Source organism: Pelophylax lessonae (assembly GCF_965119305.1).
Source record: "Pelophylax lessonae genome assembly, chromosome: 2".
Taxonomy (NCBI): Eukaryota; Metazoa; Chordata; class Amphibia; order Anura; family Ranidae; genus Pelophylax; species Pelophylax lessonae.
The window spans coordinates 545,555,278-545,576,712 of NC_138769.1; the positions used below are offsets into that span (position 1 = coordinate 545,555,278).

Consider the following 21,435-nt stretch of genomic DNA (forward strand, 5'->3'; position numbering starts at 1 on the left):
GTCAGTGTAGGTGTCGGGTCAGTGTAGGTGTCGCTGAAGGGGGGTCAGTGTAGGTGTCAGTGAAGGGGTTAGTGTAGCTGTCAATGAAGGGGGGTCAGCGTAGGAGGGGTCAGTGTAGGTGTCAATGAAGGGGGGTCAGTGTAGGTGTCAATGGGGGGGGTGTCAGTGGAGGGGGTCAGTGTCAGTGTGGGAGGGTCAATGTAGGTGGGGTCAGTGTAGGTGTCAATGTGGGGGGGGGGTCAGTGTAGGGAGGCCAGTCTAGGGGTCAGTGTAGGTGTCAGTGAAGGAGGGGCAGGGAAGAAGGGTCACTGTAGGGGGGCCAGTGTATGTGACACTAGGGGGGGTCAGTGAATGGGGTTCAGTCTAGGGGGTTCAGTGAAGGAGGGGAAGAGATAAAGGGTCAGTGAAGGGGGGTCAGTGTAGGTGTCAATGTAGGAGGGGGGTCGGTGAAGGTGTCAGGTAGGTCAGTGTAGGAATCAGGAATGTCAGTGTAGGGAAGAGTGTATAAATAAGGTAGGTCAGTGTAGTGATCAGGTCGGTTAGTGCAGGAATCAGGTAGGTGTCAGTATAGTAATCAGGTAGGTTAGTGTAGGAATCGGGTAGCTCTCTGTAGTGGTCAGATAGATCTCTATAGGTGTCAGTATAGTGCTCAGGTAGGTCAGTGCAGAAAACAGGTAGGTCAGTGTATTGGTCAGGTAGGTTCGTGTAGTGGCCAGGTAGGTCTGTGTAATTGCCAGTATAGTGATCAGGTAGGTCAGTATAGTAATCAGGCAGGTTAGTGTAGGAATCAGGTAGGTCTCTGTAGTGGTCAGATAGGTCTCTGTAGGTGTCAGTATAGTGATCAGGTAGGTTCGTGCAGGAAACAGGTAGGTCTGTGTAGTGGTCAGTGTAATTGTCAGGTAGGTCTGTGTAGTGGTCAGGTAGGTAAGTGTAGGTGTCAGTATAGAAATTGGGTAGGTCAGTGTAGTGTTTAGGTTGGTTAGTGCAGGAATAAGGTAGGTCAGTGTTGGTGTCTGTGTAGTGGTCAGGTAGGTCTGTTTAGGTGTCAGTATTGTAATCGGGTAGGTCAGTGTAGGAATAAGGTAGGTCTATGTAGTGGTCAGGTAGGTCTGTGTAGGTGTCAGTATTGTAATCAGGTAGGTCAGTGTAGGAATAAGGTAGGTCTGTGTAGTGGTCAGCTACGTCAGTGTTGTGGTCTGGTAGATTTTTGTAGGGGGCGCAAATTACTAACCTTGCCCCGGGCGCTGACAACCCACGCTACGCCACTGTCAACACTACATCCCTAAAAACCTTGATAAAGGATGTTAGTCCCCCTAGTGGGTTGAACAGGGAGGCATTTGAAAGATTAGATAGTTTGATATCAGAAGAAATCAATCTCTTATCCTTAATGGGGTTAGAGCTACTAATATACCTTTTTAATACGTACAAATGTATACATGTCCATGAAAGTTTAAAATTTGTTAAATCTATCAGGGGGAATTTTAAGCCTTTATCCAAAAGAGCCTTTTCCAAGAGTGTTTTGGAACTATGGTTGAAGATCCCTGTTCCACTCACACTCTTTTTCTTTTTTTGCCTGAACTCTCCTCTCCCCTCTGGTCCCTCGCTTTGGCTTCCCATTTGTCTCTGGGTTTGACCCGGATGGGGAAAACCCCAATGATTAGGTCGTCCAAAGCCTGGACCTTGAGTATAAAAGTATCCCCTGGTCTTCTTTAAAAGTCATTGGGGGGATTATCCCCATAGTCAAATTGTCTCAGCCCTGAATGATATTGCTAATTTTCAGGTTTTTTGATCTGCTTTATTGGGATATCCTCCTTGGGTCTGCCCATAATTGGGACCCTCCTACTTATTCAAAGGATTAAACCTATTGTTAACCAGAACATTATATTCATAAGAAGACAAAAAAAGGTTCACCTCGGTCGCCTCCATAAGATCTAAATGGGGATCTAGGTGGTGAACTCCTAGAAAGAACTTTTGGTTCTTCTAGGTCTGGAAATGGGTGGTTTAGGTTTTATCCCTTGAGATCTGAAAGAAGGTCACCTTTCTGTCTATACAGGACCTCCTGGTCTCCTATTCTCAGCATTACCACCTGTTTCCATTGCTTGGTTATTCCCTTGATGTTCATCCTCTCTTTGTTCACCCTCACCCTATAAAATCTCGTTTTGCTACTCAAAGACAACCACAGTTTGGTAATCTCTAATGTCTCTGTTGTATTTCTTATTTTTTTTTATATTTCGTTCTCCTCCTTTTCTAAAACCTTCTTTAAATTCATTGGGCGTTCCTTATATTCTTTACTATCTAGGGGAGTAATTTCTCTGTTAACTTCTTAATCTGGGTATCCAAAAGAACTAATTTATTTTTCTTCCTTTCCATAAAAAACTTCAGGAGTCCCATCCTGCCTGATTAAAATATTTGAACCAGTCACCCAATTCAATGTCACCTTTTTGGGGGCTCACCTCTCATCTCAGGCTTCTACATACCATCTCTTCTGCAATATCTTGCTCAAAAAAAGCAATACCCCATTGGACATGTTTTTCTGAGACCATGAGATTCTTTTATCTCAAGAAGAGACCACCTAAATCAATATCATCTCTTTGTTAAACCACAAAAATACCTTCAATGTCAACTGTATGTTGAGCCCTATACTCAAATACATCCATAGTGCAAAGTGTTCCAAACACTAAAATAAATCAAATTATATGTGTGAAATGAAGTAGAATAAAAAAAATGAAAATTTAAATAAAGACACAGCTGCATTAAATCGAAATAACAAGTCAGCAGAAGTAAAAAGTAGGGGAAAAAATGCAGCGCTTGTGTTGACTAACAATATGGTTTATAAGCTGCAAACATATTTGTGAGATTTTTGGTGTTATTACTTGTTCTAGGTTAAAGGCTAAGTTCACCAAAAAAAGGAAATATTTTTGCAGGAAAAGAGATGTGCATTTATGTATGTATATATATATATATATATATATATATATATATATATAATCTCTCTCTCTCTCTCTCTATATATATATATATATATACACACACACACACACATATACTTTCACATGAGCCTTTAAAGCATGGGTGTCCAACCTTTTGGCTTCTCTGGGCCACATTGATTGTAGAGAAATTTTCTCGGGCCGCATATAAAATATAAACTATAGTTAAGGTATATAAGTATTAAAACGCCACCGCGCCCTTCCCGTGATGCTGCCCCCCCCAGCACTAATTTAACACAACTAGAGGATGATCCCTTCCGAGGCAGCCTCTACCTACAGTTAGTTGGAAGCCGCTGTGGCCGTGTCCCCGACCTGACTTCCTCCTTCCCCATCAAAAATAAATAAATTGTTAGGGGGCAGTGGGCCGCATTGCCTGGGGCTCTGGGCCGCATGCGGCCCCCGGGTCACAGGTTGGACATGCCTACTTTAAAGCATTGCACCTATGATCAGTGGATCATGGGTGCAATGTCAGACTCCTGCAGACTGCTCTCTGCTCGTACCTCTGTACAGGCTTTCAGTTGCAGTGCTGGAAGAAAGTGTCAGTGAATTACAAGTGTACTGATCATCGCAATCACATTTCACGTAGAATTAGAAGTCCGCCTGCTGCGGTGGAAGATGAGACTTGTAGTTCATTCATTCACAATGACGCAACTGTGTGGATGCGCCATTTCCAAATGTGACAGCAGCCACAGAAGAGAAGATCAAATAGCCCGGCAACCAGCATTTGTAGAATGAAAACATTCCAGCCTACATGTTTCACTCAGGAAAGATTTATGCCCCGTATACACGTTACGATAATCGTACGACAAAACTCGCTTTCGACCTGATGGCAGGATAATCTGATCGTTAGTACACAGCTTTCGACAGCCGATCACAACAGTTCATCCAACAAAATCCGAAGGGACAAACAGGAAAACTTCTGTCGTACGACAGCCTCGCGAACGACAATCGTTTCATCAGTACACTATGCGTCCGTTAAAAATCGATCGACAAAGACCGCACATGCTCAAAAACACTAAAATAGCACGGAAAAAGCCTAGCTGCCATTGTTTTTGTTTTGCACCATCTGATACGTAACTAAGCAACCAGGAAGCTTTTCCAGAATCGAACAACAAAAATCATACGGTTTGTACGCATTGTTGAATTCGATGTTAGTATCATGCAAGAAAATGCAAACGATCAGTCGTCCGATTATCTGAACGTGTGTACTGGGCATTAGTTAGACTGCTGTAAAAGTGCATGAGATTATTGTAAAACCACTTACTTAGATAAGTCAAAGTAGGTGATAATCACAGGATAGCTGGTTAAATGTCATTTCAGCCTTACTGACCACTGTTGTGTATACAAGCATTAGTTTGCATCTAAACTGTTCTAATAAAAGTCATGGTCAGTTCAATAGCAACTTTAAAAGTGTTTCCATGCAAGTAAAAGCAATGAAAAAATGTACTGCTTATGACTTACTTCTGAAGCTGACACCAGTGCATATGAACAGTTCTGCTGGCCTGACATGGAAACCTGCACTCAAATTCAAGTAGAAATATTCAAGTGAGGTTGCATAGTTAGAGTTTCAAGCCCCGTACACACGCACGGATCGTCGTCATACAAATGTTCGTCTTTTCTCCCCGGGATGTCGGTGTCTGTTGAAAAGTGCAAAGACAGCACAAGGACAGCACAAGAATTTTGTCCGCAGACTTCAGCTGACTGCAGAAGTGATGTCATGTAATGGTTAACTTTCCCTGTGTTTTTTTTTTTCTGAGCATGCCCAGTCTTGCAAATCTGCGGTCTGTCCGCTGCTTTCTGTACTGACAGGCGAACAATCGTCCATTCTGGTGTCCGCAGACAAAAATTTTCATGTTTGCAAGAAAGACTCTTGTCCGCGGATTGTGCGCAGACAGCTGTCGGAGGCACCATACTAACACGCATACAATCGGCAGATCTTTCGTCCGCCGACGTTTGTATGACGACGATCCGTACGTGTGTACGGGCCTTTATGAATGCATGCCAAACAGCGTGATTATGCCTACCTATATTTTACAGCCAAGGAAGCTGCCATATTAGCTTTAATTTGATCTGCAGTTGCCATCATGCTGTATGCGTGATCAGTTATGACACCAAACATTTGATGGCTTGACAATTCTGTTGAGAGCACAAGCAGCTGTGACATATTATTCATGACATGCCCTAAATTTAACTGCTTAAACCATTACATCCATGGGTTTAGTTCTTCTTTAACATGTTGTCCAACACACATTAAGGCCCATTTACACTATGTGGGGAACTCAATAAATCTTCTATGACAGTTTTTCTGGTGGTAGGCCCTAATTCAGCCTTTGCAACACTTTCCTTAACCACTTAAGCCCCGGAAGATTTTACCCCCATTCCGACCAGGGCCTATTTTGCGATTCGGCACTGAGTGACTTTAACGGACAATTGCGCGGTCGTGCGACGCTGTACCTAAACGAATTTGACATCCTTTTTTCCCCACAAACAGAGCTTTCTTTTGGTGGTATTTGATCACCTGTCAGCTTTTTTGATCATGCGCTATAAACAAAAAAATATCGACAATTTTGCAAAAATAACAATATTTTTCACATTTTTTTTATATGAAATTCCCCCCAAAAAAATGTAAAAATCAAAATTTTTTAACATTTTCGGCCAATTTGTTTTATGCTACATACAGTGCCTTGCGAAAGTATTCGGCCCCCTTGAACTTTTTGACCTTTTGCCACATTTCAGGCTTTAAACATAAAGATATAAAACTGTAATTTTTTGTGAAGAATCAACAACAAGTGGGACACAATTATGAAGTGGAACGAAATTTATTGGATATTTCAAACTTTCTTAACAAATAAAAAACTGAAAAATTGGGCGTGCAAAATTCAGCCCCTTTACTTTCAGTGCAGCAAACTCTTTCCAGAAGTTCAGTGAGGATCTCTTAATGATCCAATGTTGACCTAAATGACTAATGATGATAAATAGAATCCACCTGTGTGTAATCAAGTCTCCGTATAAATGTACCTGGACTGTGATAGTCTCAGAAGTCCGTTTAAAGTGCAGAGAGCATCATGAAGAACAAGGAACACACCAGGCACGTCCGAGATACTGTTGTGGAGAAGTTTAAAGTCGGATTTGGATACAAAAAGGTTTCCCAAGCATTAAACATCCCAAGGAGCACTGTGCAAGTGATAATATTGAAATGGAAGGAATATCAGACCACTGCAAATCTACGAAGACCTGGCCATCCCTCTAAACTTTCAGCTCATACAAGGAGAAGACTGATCAGAGATGCAGCCAAGAGGCCCATGATCACTCTGGATCAACTGCAGAGATCTACAGCTGAGGTGGGAGACTCTGTCCATAGGACAACAATCAGTCGTATACTGCACAAATCTGGCCTTTATGGAAGAGTGGCAAGAAGAAAGCCATTTCTTAAAGATATCCAAAAAAGTGTTGTTTAAAGTTTGCCACAAGCCACCTGGGAGACACACCAAACATGTGGAAGAAGGTGCTCTGGTCAGATGAAACCAAAATCAAACTTTTTGGCAACAATGCAAAACTTTATGTTTGGCGTAAAAGCAACACAGCTCATCACCCTGAACACACCATCCCCACTATCAAACATGGTGGTGGCAGCATCATGGTTTGGGCCTGCTTTTCTTCAGCAGGGACAGGGAAGATGGTTAAAATTGATGGGAAGATGAATGGAGCCAAATACAGGACCATTCTGGAAGAAAACCTGATGGAGTCTGCAAAAGACCTGAGACTGGGACGGAGATTTGTCTTCCAACAAGACAATGATCCAAAACATAAAGCAAAATCTACAATGGAATGGTTCACAAATAAACATATCCAGGTGTTAGAATGGCCAAGTCAAAGTCCAGACCTGAATCCAATCGAGAATCTGTGGAAAGAACTGAAAACTGCTGTTCACAAACGCTCTCCATCCAACCTCACTGAGCTCGAGCTGTTTTGCAAGGAGGAATGGGCAAAAATCTCAGTCTCTCGATGTGCAAAACTGATAGAGACATACCCCAAGCGACTTACAGCTGTAATCACAGCAAAAGGTGGCGCTACAAAGTATTAACTTAAGGGGGCTGAATAATTTTGCACGCCCAATTTTTTAGTTTTTTATTTGTTAAAAAAGTTTGAAATATCCAATAAATTTCGTTCCACTTCATGATTGTGTCCCACTTGTTGTTGATTCTTCACAAAAAATTACAGTTTTATATCTTTGTTTGAAGCCTGAAATGTGGCAAAAGGTCAAAAAGTTCAAGGGGGCCGAATACTTTCGCAAGGCACTGTATGTTTGGTAAAAAAAATTGCAAAAAGCGTATTTTGATTGGTTTGGGTAAAAGTTATCGACTGACATTTTTTGGGTTACCAGTGACATTTCTATAGTAATCAGTGCTATAAATATGCACTGTTACTGTAAATTTACACTGGCAGTGAAGGGGTTAACCTTTTTTTTGAGAGGGAGGGGTTATGTGTGTCCCTAGGGGCGTGATTCTAACTGTGATTGGCTGTGGCTTGAGGTGTAGGAACAGTGATCAACGGTCCTACATAGTAGAACCATATAATCACTGTTTCTACACCGGGGAGAATGACAGGCGGCTTGTTTACATAAGCCGCCTGCCTTTCTCCCTCTCCACCGACGATCGCCGAGTGACCGGCGGACATCGGGTCCGCCTGTCACACGCGCGGGGGGGTCCGTGACCGCGCCTCCGGCGGCGCACGCTCGCTCCCCAGAGCCTCACAGGCTAGCGACGTAGACCTACGTTGCTCTGCCTGTGAGGGGCTGACTGCCGCAGTAAATATACTGTGAGCAGTCAGCAAGCGGTTAACCTTACCACTACTTGCAACAAATTCAGGTAGTTTTTACTGCCACCACTTTAAGAACCTGTTGCTATGGTCAGGGCTTGACAAATTTGCTTTGGATCTAGGAGCCAGCTAAAAAAGTTAGGAGCCAGATCTTTTTGTTTCCTTTTCTTGGCCTTTTGGCTTTAAACTTCCCGCCCACACATCCAGAGCCATCTTAGTAGCATCATGGGACCCTGGGCCAAGTAATGCACTGGAGCCCCTATAAGCCTGCCATAATTTATGCACCTGCTCTCAAAAATTACAACCCACTATTACTGAACGCAACCCATTCAAATAAAAGGGTCCATGCTGCAGCATTTACAGTGACATATCGCCACCTCACTGCCTGAAAAGAAATCTCTGTGTGTGGATTGCTTATCAGAGAAGTGGCATTTTTTTTAATCCGAGACTCAGAGCAGCAGAGGGGGCATTAGTGCAATTATCAAGGGGAGAGGTGGTGTTTAAACTTTAAACTCACCAATTTTCCAGCCTCTAGTGTGCATGTACTCCAGTTTGTCAACTGTCCTGCACACCTTAACATACACACAATTAGCACATGCTCTGGGCTACATAAGAGAGAGACACTCTCAGAACGATACAGCCTGCGACCCAAGCAGTAAATGGGCTGACAAGCCAAGGCGCCAGGACGCAATTTATAGTTGCCATGGCGACTTGGTGCCTGAGGTTTTTTGAGCCCTGGCTATGGTTGTGACAGATCCAAAGTGAATTACTGCCAGTTCTGAGATTAGTTAACAGTGACAGCTTCCTACACATGTGCTTGTAGTTGCTAGGACATCGGCGGCTGCTGCATTCCTAGCATTCAAAGACTAGACCCTGATCCTATTCACTTAGGTTCACAACTATGCAGGTTGCGGTTAAAGCATTTTCCCAGTGTATTTTGCGGCAGGTATATATAAAAAATTTTTTATGTGTTTTTGGAATGTGTTAAAAGTGGCTCTAAAGCCTAAACATTTTTTACTTCAATGCATTCCTTACATTAAAGTGGACCTTTAATCAGAAAATGAAGTCCTGCTAGATCACTCCAGGCTGGCCCCTTTTGCAGGTATACAGCTGTGGCCAAAAGTTTTAAGAATGACACAAATAGCCATTTTCACAAAGTTTGCTGCTTCGGTTTTTATCATGGCAATTTGCATTTATCATGGCATTACACTCCAGTATGTAATGAAGAGTGATCAGATGAATTGCAATTAATTGCAAAGTCCCTCTTTGTCATCAAAATTAACTTAATCCCATGAAAAATATTTCCACTGCATTTGTGAAGAAGGCTTCAGGGCGTACACGAAAGTCCAGCAAGCGCCAGGACCGTCTCCTACAGTTGATACAGTTGCTGGATTGGAGTACCACCAGTGCAGAGCTTGCTCAGGAATGGCAGCATGCAGGTGTGAGTGCATCTGGATGCACAGTGAGGCGAAGACTTTTGGAGGATGGCCTGGTGTCAAGAAGGGCAGCAATGAAGCCACTTCTCTCCAGGAAAAACATCAGGGACAGACTGATATTATGCTAAAGGTACAGGGATTGGACTGCTAAGGACGACGTCGTCTGTGACATAAGGGGGTGGGGTCTCCCGGTGACGTCATTGAGAGGCCACGCCTCTAATGGCTATATATTAAGCTGCAGAGACCGGAGACCGGCATAATCACCGGAGACATCGTCTGAGGAGGACTGGAGGAAGAAGAAGAGCCAAGGGCAAAAGAGCAGAAGAGCGGACAGCAAAAGAGCAGAAGACCAGAAGAGCGGAGGGGGAGAAGAGCAGAGTGGAGAAGACCGGAGTGGAGAAGACCGGATGAAGATTTTAAATAAACTTTCCAAAACGTCTCCTGTCATTATTTACATACACTGCCTTTTATGGGGTGAATGGGTAGGGGTACAGTGTACCCCATACCCATAGGGAGGGGGCCCCCTTGTTCAAGGGGGCTTCCAGATACTGATAAGCCCCCTGCCCGCAGACCCCCACAACCACCGGCCAGGGTTGTGGGGATGAGGCCCTTGTCCTCATCAACATGGGGGCAAGGTGCTTTGGGGTGGGGGTGCAGAGCTCCCCCTGCCCCAAAGCACCAACACCCCCCATGTTGAGGGCATGTGGCCTGGTGTGGTCCAGGGCCGCTCGCTCCTCCCCTTTCCTGGCCTGCCGGGCTGCATGCTCGGATAAGGGTCTGGTATGGATTTTGGGGGGACCCCACACCGTTTTTTCGGCATGGGGCTACCCTTAAATTGCATACCAGACCCGGAGGGCCTGGTTTGGAACCTGGGGGGACCCCCACGCCGTTTTTTCCCATTTTGGCGTGGAGTTCCCCCTCAAGATTCTCACAGCGCAAGTCGCGCCGCAAGTCGGATCATCCTGATCCGACTTGTGGTGCGACTTCCATTCAAATCAATAGGCTCCCATAGGGAACCATTGATTTTGAATGGTGGCAGAAAAAAACGCTGCTAAAAGCGACGTGGCAAAACGTGCAATAACGCCAATGGAAAAAGCTACTGAAAGCACGTTTTTACAGCTGCTTTTTCCGGCGCCAGAACTAGCTTTGCAGCACGTTTTTTCTGACGCCCCGTGTACATGGAGCCTAAACATTTTTTTAATTATAAAATGTTTTTTCAAAAATGTAAAAAAAAACAATTAAAAAAAAAGGGCTAATTCACACAGCTTCTTTGTTATCTTTGTGTCCTCTAAGAACGATTTTAGTATATTTTTAGTGAAAATGATGTGTTGATATATACGAGGGGGGCCCTGCCAGGTAGGCTGTACAAAGCCCTGTGATTTCCATCAGCAGCCCTGGTTGTCCCTAACGCAATGCAGGCTCCTGTGTGAACGTGGTTGTAGTAGAGCACCCGACTGGACAAACGTGAATGTTGTTCCTGGCTCTGAATCTGATCCAGGTTTGAAGCCAGTGGATCATCATGGCAGACAGCCTAGAAATATTTTCAGAAGCAGATGCCAGCGAAGGCAAAGTATAACTCCTTCTGTAGAAAGGAGGATCACGTGTGTGTGACAACACTGCGCCCCTATCATCCCCAAGCTGTCACATCTGTCAACAGCAGGACACGCCCACTCCGCTACACACAATGACAGCGCCTCTGCTGACTGCGTGGAACTCCTGACATCACATGCCAGCGTCGCTCGGCTCTTCTACGATTGGCTGGCGACCTTGGTGTGTCTATGGGAATAGAGGTGGTGGGTGTGGCCGGAGACCCCCAAGCTGTTCCGGGTCGTGTGGCTCCTCCCCGTTGCTGCGTTGCCAGGCTTCGGGATCCCGGAAGCGGATCTGAGCTGCTGCTGTGGCTTGTCCAGTCCATGGTGGTGATGATAATGATGGCGGCCGGGGCAGAGGAGATTGAAGCCCGGGAGAGACTCGCCCTTTGGGACCGGAGGAGCGAGCCGTTGGCACCGCTGACAGAACGGCAGACAGATTCGGTGCTGGAGTTGAAAGCGGCTACAGAGGAGCTGCCTATCCCAGCTGAGGTGAGAGCCAGGGAGGTTCTGTCTGACTGACAGGGCTCTGTGTTGTGCCTGCAGGTGGGGGAGACTCACACCGCTGCCTGTACTGTCTAATCAATCGTATGTCACCTGTGATCGCTGCCTCCTTCTAAATGCTGGCTGTCATGGTGATCCTTTGCTCTATTGATTGCTGGTCATTGGGAGGTCAGAGTTCCAGATGCTGGTTCCATGTCAGAGAAGTACCGAGGTCATTGGATCAGCCTGGCATTTCCCAAGGCATGATCAGCAGTGGCAGCCCCCATATTCCTCCTAGGAAAGGTTTCCTTTAAAAGAGAGCCATAGGCAAAAGTTTCTTACATTATGGATAGAATAAGGGAAGATTATAACCCCTCTGTTTTTTTTTTTTTGTGTGCCGTTTATGGCCCATTGGGGAGATTTCCCTTCACTTCCTGTCCCATAGTCAAAACAGGAAGTGAAAGGAAATTTCTCCAAAGTGAAGGAATTCCTGGCTGTCTCCAGAACTAGTGTCTCCATTGGAAGTTTTCTCTTTCTAATACTGCCCTGGGGACAACCCAAAATGTGGGATTTTCTTTTACTTTCGCTTTCGCTGATAACAGGAAATGTGACAAATGGGGGGCGTGAATCTGCAGGACCAGTGTTCTAATCCATCTCTAGTGTGTCCAAACATATGTATACTTTAACCACTTCAGCTCCGGGAAGGTTTACCCCCCTTAATGACCAGGCCATTTTTTGCGATACGGCACAGCGTTATTTTAACCACTTTACCACTAGAGCATTTTGCTGTCTTACGTCTGGGCCACTTTTTGCGCTGTGCGACTTTAACTGACAATTGCGCGGTCATGCGACGCCGTACCCAAACGAAATTTACGTCATTTTTTCCCCACAAACAGAGCTTTCTTTTGGTGGTATTTGATCACCTGTGCGATTTTTACTTTTTGCGCTATAAACAAAAAAAAAAGCGTAAATTTTGAAAAAACAACAATATTTTTTATATGAAATTCCCCCCCAAAAAATGTAAAAATCAAAATTTTTTAAAATTTTTGGCCAATTTGTTTTCTGCTATCTATGTTTGGTAAAAAAAATTCACAATAAGCGTATTTTGATTGGTTTGCGCAAAAGTTATTGCGTTTACTAACAAAGGGAAAGATTTCTGTCATTTTTGGTGTTTTTTTTTTTTTTAACGCGTAATGGCGGCGATCTGCGATTTTTTTTTTTTTTTTTGTGGGACTGCGACATTGCGGCGGACAGATCGGACCCTTGACTGACATTTTTGACACTTTTGGGGGTACCAGTGACATTACTGCAGTAATCAGTGCTATATATATGCACTGTTACTGTAAAAATGACACTGGCAGGGAAGGGGTTAATTTTATTGGAGAGGGAGGGGTTAATGTATGCCTGGTGCTTACTAACGTGTGTGGGGGGAGGTGACTGTGTGACACAAGGACAGATCCAGGGTTCAGCTATGCTGAACTCTGCAATCTGACCCTGCCTGTCACTTGGGAGATCCGCCCGCTTGTGTTTACACAAGCAGGAGGATCTCCACACTAGATCCCCGACGATCGGGGAAGAGCGGCGGCGATCGCCGCTGCTCCTCCCCTGGCTTGACTCCCGCTGTGACTGAATACAGCGGGAGCGAGCCTCTGGCATCGCGCGCGCACCCCCGAGAAAGGGGAGTGTCTGACGACGTAGTACTACGTCGTCAGACGATAACGAGCCACTTTGCCGCAGTAGTACTACGGTACTCAGACGGCGAGTGGTTAAATGACAGTTGCGTGGACGTGCGATGATCTACTTAAATAAAATTGATGTCCTTTTTCCCACAAATAGAGCTTTCTTTTGGTAGTGTTTGATCACCTCTGCGTTTTTGTTTTTTTTTTTTTTTTTTTTTTTTTTTTGCGCTATATACGAAAAAAGACTGATAATTTTGAAAAAAATATAATAAAAAAAAAAAATTATATATATATATATATATATATATATATATCATATAAAAATGTAAAAAATCTAATTTCTTTATCAATTTAGGCCAATATGTATTCTGCTACATATTTTTTGGTAAAAGAAATCCCAATACGTGTATATTTAGTTTGCGCAAAAGTTATAGCGGCTACTAACTATAGTATATTTTTAGTTTTCTTTTTCATTTTTTTTTTTTTTTTACTAGTCATGACAGCGATCAGTGACTTAAAGCAGGACTGCGATATTGAGGCTGACAAATCAGTCACCTAACTGACACTTTTTTTGGGACCAGTGACACCAATACAGTGATCGGTGCTAAAAACAATATGCACTGTCACTGTACTGATGACACTGGCAGGGAAAGGGTTATCAGGGGCGATCAAAGGGTTAACTGTGTTCCCTGGGAGTGATTACTAACTGGTTTGGGGGGGGTGCTTTGACTGGGATAATGTAAAGATCCATGTTCCTGGAACACAGGATCAGCACGTTCCCCTCTCACAGAACGGTGGTCTGTCTTGTTTACATAGGCAGACCACCTTTCTCCTGAATGATTGGCAGGTCCCAGTGGACATTGCGTCTGCCAGACCCACTGATTGGCTCCTGTTGTGTCCAATTCGAGCGGAAGCAGGTTGCCGGTGGCGCGCGCCCCAGACCCGGAAGTGTCAGATCATGTTCTAGGTACGTGATCTGGCACAGAGCAGCCACCCTGCCGCAGTATATCTGCTAGTGGTTAAGTACCTATCAGTTTTTTTTTCCATCTGTGTCCCATTAGAGAGATTTAACTTCATTGCCTGTCACATAGCCAAAGCCAGAAGTGAGAGGAAATCCCTGCAAATTAACCTCTTCCTGCCCGCTGTATGCATATTTGGGGCTTGTTGGCGGGTGGGCTTTAACAGCGTGAGGCCCTATGTCACAGGTGTCAAACCGGTGGCCCTCCAGCTGTTGTGGAACTACAAGTCCCATGAGGCATTGCAAGGCTGACAGTTACAAGCATGACTCCAACAGGCAAAGGCATGATGGGACTTGTAGTTCCGCAACAGCTGGAGGGCGACCAGTTTGACACCCCTGCCCTATGTAGAGACTTTTCTGTGCTGAGAGCGCGCCCTGCACAGTTATCGGCAGGGACCGGACAGCTCCCGGTGTATATTTGTGATTTGGACCTTTCTGATCATGTGACAGCCAATCACAGTGGTCACATGACCCAAATACCCGCCTCTGCCTCCTGGCATTTAAAAGCTCTGAAGCTGTGGCCATTGACCGTGAACAGGTCCCTGCGCCAGTCCTTCTCCATTGTTAAAATAATAAAATTGTAAAAAATAAAAACTACTGACAAAGTCCACTGCCCTGCTGACACCGTCTACTGCTCTACTGACTGACACTGTCCACTTTTAAGGTAGGCTAAGTTTGTACAGTGACATTTGTTTTCTTTACTATTTAGTTAGGATTTGCTAAGTAATTTCTTAAAAAACAAAACAAAAAAAAAAAAAACTGCACCCTTCTGATCTTTGAGTTCTTTCATGTTGTTCAGGTAGATCTCCACCTCTCAAAGGTTGCCTACTCCTTCCCTAAAGGTCTGGGAGGTGTTGGCAGAGAGGGGTTAAGACAATCTCTTAGTGCCCCCTAGGCCACCAGAACTAATGTCCCCATTGGAAGATTTCCCCTCTAATACTGTTCTGGGGACAACCCAAAATTTGGGATTTTCTTTTACTTTTGATTATGATTGCAAACAGGACAGGTAGAGGATGAATCTCTATAACAGGGGGGCAGACAGGTGTTCTAATCCCTCTCCACTCTATCCAAAGCTAACAAAGTTTTGCCTTTAGTTCTTCTTTAAATCTTAAAGAGTTAGTTTACATTTACCAAAAAACAACCAATGCTGAGGAGTGCCTGTAGATAGAATCAAACTGTGCAGCTTTGACCAAAGTTGCATAATGCCCTTACTATAGGTGTAGGCCATTTATATACCTCCTGAAGCCTGGCCGAAAAACTTGCAGAGGTGGCATCATCCCATCCTGCCATTCAACTTTTTACTTAAAGCTGTAAGGTTTTTTTTTTTTTCTACAGGCACCCCTTTACCTGTGTAGAAAGTTTTTTGGTAAAGATGAACTAACTCTTTAAATCATATTGGAGTCTGGTCCTATTTATTGGGGATCTAGATCATGGGTGTCCAACCTTTTGGCTTCACTGGGCCACATTGAGTGTAGAGAAATTTTCTTGGGCCGCATATAAAATATATACTATAGTTAAGGTATATAAGTAATAAAATGCCGCCACGCCCTTCCCACGCCACCGCGGCCCCCGCACTAATTTAACACAACTAGAGGATGATTAAATTGAATCAGTATACAGAGGTTTACTTCTTCTGAGCGATAATAAAGGAACACCCCCCCCCCCCCCTCCGAGGCAGCCACTGCCTACCGTTAGTTGGAAGCTGCTGTGGCCGTGCCCCCGACCTGACTTCCTTCCTCCCCAGCAAAAATTGTCATGGGGCAGTGGGCCGCATTGCCTGAGGTTCTGGGCCGCATGTGGCCCTCGGGCCGCAGGTTGGACATGCCTGATCTAGATGATAAGCAATGAAAGAAGACTTTCCTTCCTACTGACCATTTGACCTTCTCCATGACTCACCCTGCTATGCCACCCTGAGAAGACCCCTGTAAAGAAGAAGGTTCAACCCCACTCTCACAAGCTCCTGCTGATTGTATCAGCTTGTTTAAGGGTCCTTTCACATGGCCGCTCCGTGTGTCCGCAAATCATCCCATCCGTTTGCGGATGATTTGCGGACATAATGTAAGTGAATGGCACTGCGGGTGTCAGCGGAATACCATCCGCTGACACCCGATTTTCCTCCTTTCAGTTCTGTTCCGTTTTTACGAATGGAACAGAACCCCATTTTTCCTTCCGTGTAAAAAACGGAAAGGAAGGAAAATCGGATGCCAGCGGTGTCATCCGCTGACATCCGCAGTGCCATATACTTACATTATTTCCGCATATCATCCGCAAACGGATGGGATGATATGCGGGCACACGGAGCGGATGACAGAAATGTCATCCGCTCCGTGGAAAAAAAAAAAAAAAAAAGTCCCGCAGCGGAGCTTTCACACGGAGCGGCCGTCTGAAAGGAGCCTAAGACGCCTGCAAAGAAGCAAACAAATAAGTCTACAGCTCCTCTTATAAGTCTCTACCTGCACACTTGGGTCCTACTGATTATTTCCCCATCACAACTTGAAGTTCAAAGCCCAAGCATGACCAAAAAATAATTTTTGGCCATCGGACAGTAAATAGGTTGGCTCTAATGATGCACACCCCTTCTCTGGCTGCTGTAGCATTAGTTGGATATTTTATTTTTACATAGGCAGGAGTCTCCTGACGATGCTGAACGTCTGCCACTGAGACTTGTAGCTCTGGCTGCAGTACCCTTAGTACACTGATCATTATAAATCGCTCAGCACCTTCCATTAAAAAAAAAAAGCTTTGCATTCTTTTCAATGACAGCACTCTGATTGGAAGAAGTGCGAATTAAAGTCGTCATCTACCCTCCTCCAATCACAGAACGCCTTGCATTCATTGGAAAGAACACAAGGCTTTTATGATTTGAGGAGGTGCCAAGCAACATCCTCCTGTAATATCTGTACTGCAGTGAGAACTACAAATCTTGGCACTGGACATTGGGAGCCATCAGCAGATTGCTGTCTTTCTAAAAGTAAGATAAACTATAGTACTAAAAGTATTGGGACGCCTGCCTTTACACACACATTAACTTTAATGGCATCCCAGTCTTCATCTGTAGGGTTCAATATTGAGTTGGCCCACCGTTTGCAGTTATAACAGCTTTAATTCATCTGGGAAGGTTTAGGAGTGTGTTTATGGGATTGTTTGACTATTCTTCTAGAAGCACATTTGTGAGTTTAGGCACTGATGTTGGATGAGAAGGCCTGGCTCCCTGTCTCTGCTCTTAATTCATCCCAAAGGTGTTCTTTAGGGTTGAGGTCAGGACTCTGTGCAGGCCAGTCAAGTTCCTCCACCCCAAATTTGCTCATCCATGTCTTTATGGACATTGCTTTGTGCAGCCACACGTCATGCCATATGGACAGTTATTTGACATGAAAATGTGGCAATCACATCAAATGTATTGATCTCCTAGTTATTGAAGTGGAACTTCAGTTATTTGTATTTATATTCTTGATCTCCCACTTCTGGTCCACTCATTTACTTACCCTCACCTCCAGTGTTGTCCTCAGCTTTCTCCTCTGTCTAGTGCCGCTAGTCCTCATCAAGCAGAACAGTCATGTCAATCTGCCCATTTTCTGTGAGCCCAGCCCATTGTTCACACGTCTCTTGGGGGGGGGGGGGTAATCGTGGACCCCAATCTTTTAAAGCACCAAGACTCTGCAGCATTCACACGTCATTAGGCTCAGTGAAAGAGTAAGTTTGTCTCCTGCCACTGCGGAGAAATAAGGAAGAACCTGCAATGTGGTCGGACCGGTTAGACTACAGGAAAAAGGTATGTATTTGGGGTTCACACAGACATGCTGAGGATTGATGAGCAACCAGCAGGCACTGATACACCGCATAAAATTATGATGTGGCATATTCAGTACTTCTGATGGCTTTGACCCTATCATGACCACCCCTACACTATTAAGGGGGCCTCTGCCACCCACGGCATTGGATCAGACGTAGCATGTGACCACGGCTATATGAGAACATAAAAAGGCATCTAGATGGGGGGCCTTTTTTATTTTATACAGTCATTAGTTCATCCGGAAGAGAGGCTTTATGAAGATGGGGAAAATATACAGATTGGTAAAAAGTTCCTTTGTCCCCTCTTGAATATAAATGGTTTAGAGTACTATTAAAGCGGTTGTATACTCATAAAAAAACAAACCCTGATAGACAAAGGCATATGCGATGCGATGCGATGCATACTAGCTCATTATGAAATACTTACCTTAGAACGAAGCCCCGACACGGTCGTCTGGACATTGCTGAGGGAGCTGACATGCTCCCTCGGCGTCTCTTCCTGGTTCGGCGGCTCTGGCGCTGTGAGTGGCCGGAGCCGCGATGACGGCATGCGCGGGAGTTTCACTTTCCGCCAGACCTTCAGAGTGCATGCGCCGCAGACGTCAGCGGCTGCATGCAGGTTTAATATCTCCTAAACCGCGCAGGTTTAGGAGATATTAATTGTACCTACAGGGAAGCGTTATTTTAGGCTTACCTGTAGGTAAAAGTCATATAGCGGCGTATACTACCGCTTTAGATATCAGCAGCATTGTCTCTGAATGGCAAAAGGGGCAAACATGATATACATTTTTTTTTTTAAGTTATCAGTTTTTTTTTTTTGCTGGTTTATTTTGACCTTTTTCAAAATGTGCCAAAGTGATTATAGAAATTGAGAGTTGATTCTTAAATGCGTTTTCTGCGCACAGAAGAAAAAAACAGCAAAGTAGCTATTTAAAAGGCTGAACTAGCTAGTCATTGGATCAATAAAGTGTTACTAAACCCAGGACCCTGCATTCACTATATCCGGTCTCCCACAGTACACAGTACACAGAACACGGAAATGCAATTATTTTAGTAAATATAAACTGCTAAATACATTTTCTCATCAGCGGTATATAGCAGTCTTGTGACTTCTATCAGTGTCCTGCTGAGCACTGGTTAAAACTTGTAGGAGTCTATTCTCTTCTGACTGTCGTATGACAATTCAGTAAGTTCAGCAGGAAATAGACAAATTGTGGTACGTGTGTGCCCTTGTCTTTTTAACAGAAGCCGGCTAGGACCAGCTTACGTTGAACAGTCCTGCTGTAAAAACCAGTATTCGATCAGCACATGCTGCCAATGGCTGCAGTGCAGATCTGCATTCTTATGAGGAGGCGTCCCTGCTGTCAGAATACAGTAGTAGGGGAGGGGGATCCCTGCATCCACATTGCTTGCGTGGGGATCTGTAAGGTTTTTTTGTTCAACCTGCTGGTTGGGAAAGAAAAAAAAAAACTGTCAGTGTATACCAGGGATCCTCAAACTACGGCCCTCAAGCTGTTGCGGAACTACACTTTCCATGAGACATTGTAAAACTCTGACATTCACAGACATGACTAGGCATGATGGGAATTGTAGTTCCTGAACAACTGGAGGTCCATAGTTTGAGGAACCCTGGTGTATACCCTGCTTTAGTTATAGTGCAGTGAAGGGTCTGGTTTCAGTGGTCCCAATGCCCTACTCAATAGAAGCCTTGGATTCCACACCACACATTGTATAGAATAGATGATGGCCAGCAAGCCATAAACAACTGTATGAGATATTTAGTAAATGGCTATATGATAATGGGCTGTATCTGTATTTTATACTAGTGATTCTGGTGCAGTTGGCCCAGGGGAAAAGAATGGTCTACATAGCTCCACCCACTATCGTAGAATCCAGAACGGACTCTGTTTTTCGGAGTTAGACATACAACTACCTTTTGTTCTAAGAAGGAATATATATTTATTTTTTACACTCTGCATTGGTTCAGTGGTTGTCCATGTCAAGATAACCTGCGCAGCAATACTGCCAGGTAAATATAGTATAGGTGGAAAAAAAATCTGGGGAAAGGACTGGGAAGGAAAAGTTTACTGAAGCACAGTTTAAGAGACTCTGTCACCTTGCCTTTGCAAAGAGAATTCTCCAACCCCCATACACGTACCTTCTCTATCTTTCTCCGCAACCAGCACTGAAATCATTGTGTGGGTTACTTGGGAGTGGTGATGCCATTCCCCCAGCGCTCAGGGACAATTGTTTATCTGCTAGGCACAGACTGTCACAGGTAAGAAAGTCCAATACCCCCTGATACCCAGAAGGGCCAGGTCTTCTCCTGACCACAGAGGATCAATGACCTTTAATGTAGTGTAGGCAGGGTGTGTATAAGAGGGTTGGGAAATGCCCTCTGCAAAGACACTGTCACTTTGCCAGAAATGGACAAGGTCTCCTTAACACTTCTTTGTTTCTTTTATTTTAGAATGGCATGGGTAATATGTTTTCATTACTATCTTTCTCATAGCTTCCAATTGAAGATTTATGCAATCTGACCTCCACATCGCTGACTGTAGGACTGTCTGCAGCTGTCCCAGAATCTACAGAGGGCATCTTGCACCAAGGATTTTCTGCACTAGAAATGGAGGATGATAGGATTGAAACTGCACAGCAGGTATGTGGACCTCCTTCAGTTTATAAAAAAAAAAAAGGAATTATACTTAGTTTTTTTTCAATCATATTTGAAAAATAAACCTAAAAGGGTAGCTAAAGGCAAAACATTTTTTTCTTGAATAGAGTGGAGAGGAATTAGAATCCCTGTCAGATTTTTTTTTTTTTTTTGGCACAATGTTCTGCACATTATTTGTTTGGATAAGGTTTTATTATTGGTTGCAGGGTTCGAGCCATAACATTCACTCACTATAATTACAATAGGTTGGAAAAGGAGTATATGCATATGATTTATATATATATATATATATATATATATATATATATATATATATATATATATATATATATATATATATATATATATATATATATATATATATATATATATATATATATATTTTTTTTTTTTTTATTCAATGGACCTTGATGAAAAGTCTATTGGGGTAGATCCACATATGTGGAGGTCTGAGTATGTCTGCTTTTATTTATTACTTTATTTGTATGTATATGCATCAAAATGTATCCAATTACAGTGCCTTGCGAAAGTATTCAGCCCCCTTGAACTTTGCGACCTTTTGCCACATTTCAGGCTTCAAACATAAAGATATAAAACTGTAATTTTTTTGTGAAGAATCAACAACAAGTGGGACACAATCATGATGTGGAACGAAATTTATCGGATATTTCAAACTTTTTTAACAAAAAAACGGAAAAATTGGGCGTGCAAAATTATTCAGCCCCCTTAAGTTAATACTTTGTAGCGCCACCTTTTGCTACGATTACAGCTGTAAGTTGCTTGGGGTATGTCTCTATCAGTTTTGCACATCGAGAGACTGAAATTTTTGCCCATTCCTCCTTGCAAAACAGCTTGAGCTCAGTGAGGTTGAATGGAGAGCGTTTGTGAACAGCAGTTTTCAGTTCTTTCCACAGATTCTCGATTGGATTCAGGTCTGGACTTTGACTTGGCCATTCTAA

The 21,435-nt window shown here is 43.8% G+C and overlaps 1 protein-coding gene across 2 annotated transcripts in view; it reads left to right on the forward strand.

Annotated features, from left to right (window-relative positions):
* Positions 1 to 11,004: 11,004 nt before the first annotated feature.
* Positions 11,005 to 21,435, forward strand: part of COG3 (component of oligomeric golgi complex 3) — a 184,460-nt gene continuing 174,029 nt past the window's right edge. For both annotated transcript variants that reach the window (XM_082246865.1, XM_082246866.1), the window contains exons 1-2: positions 11,005 to 11,322; positions 20,315 to 20,461. In XM_082246865.1, the coding sequence (XP_082102991.1) occupies positions 11,020 to 11,322; positions 20,315 to 20,461 (450 nt within the window). In that variant the 5' untranslated portion in view covers positions 11,005 to 11,019. The remainder of the gene's footprint in view (positions 11,323 to 20,314; positions 20,462 to 21,435) is intronic.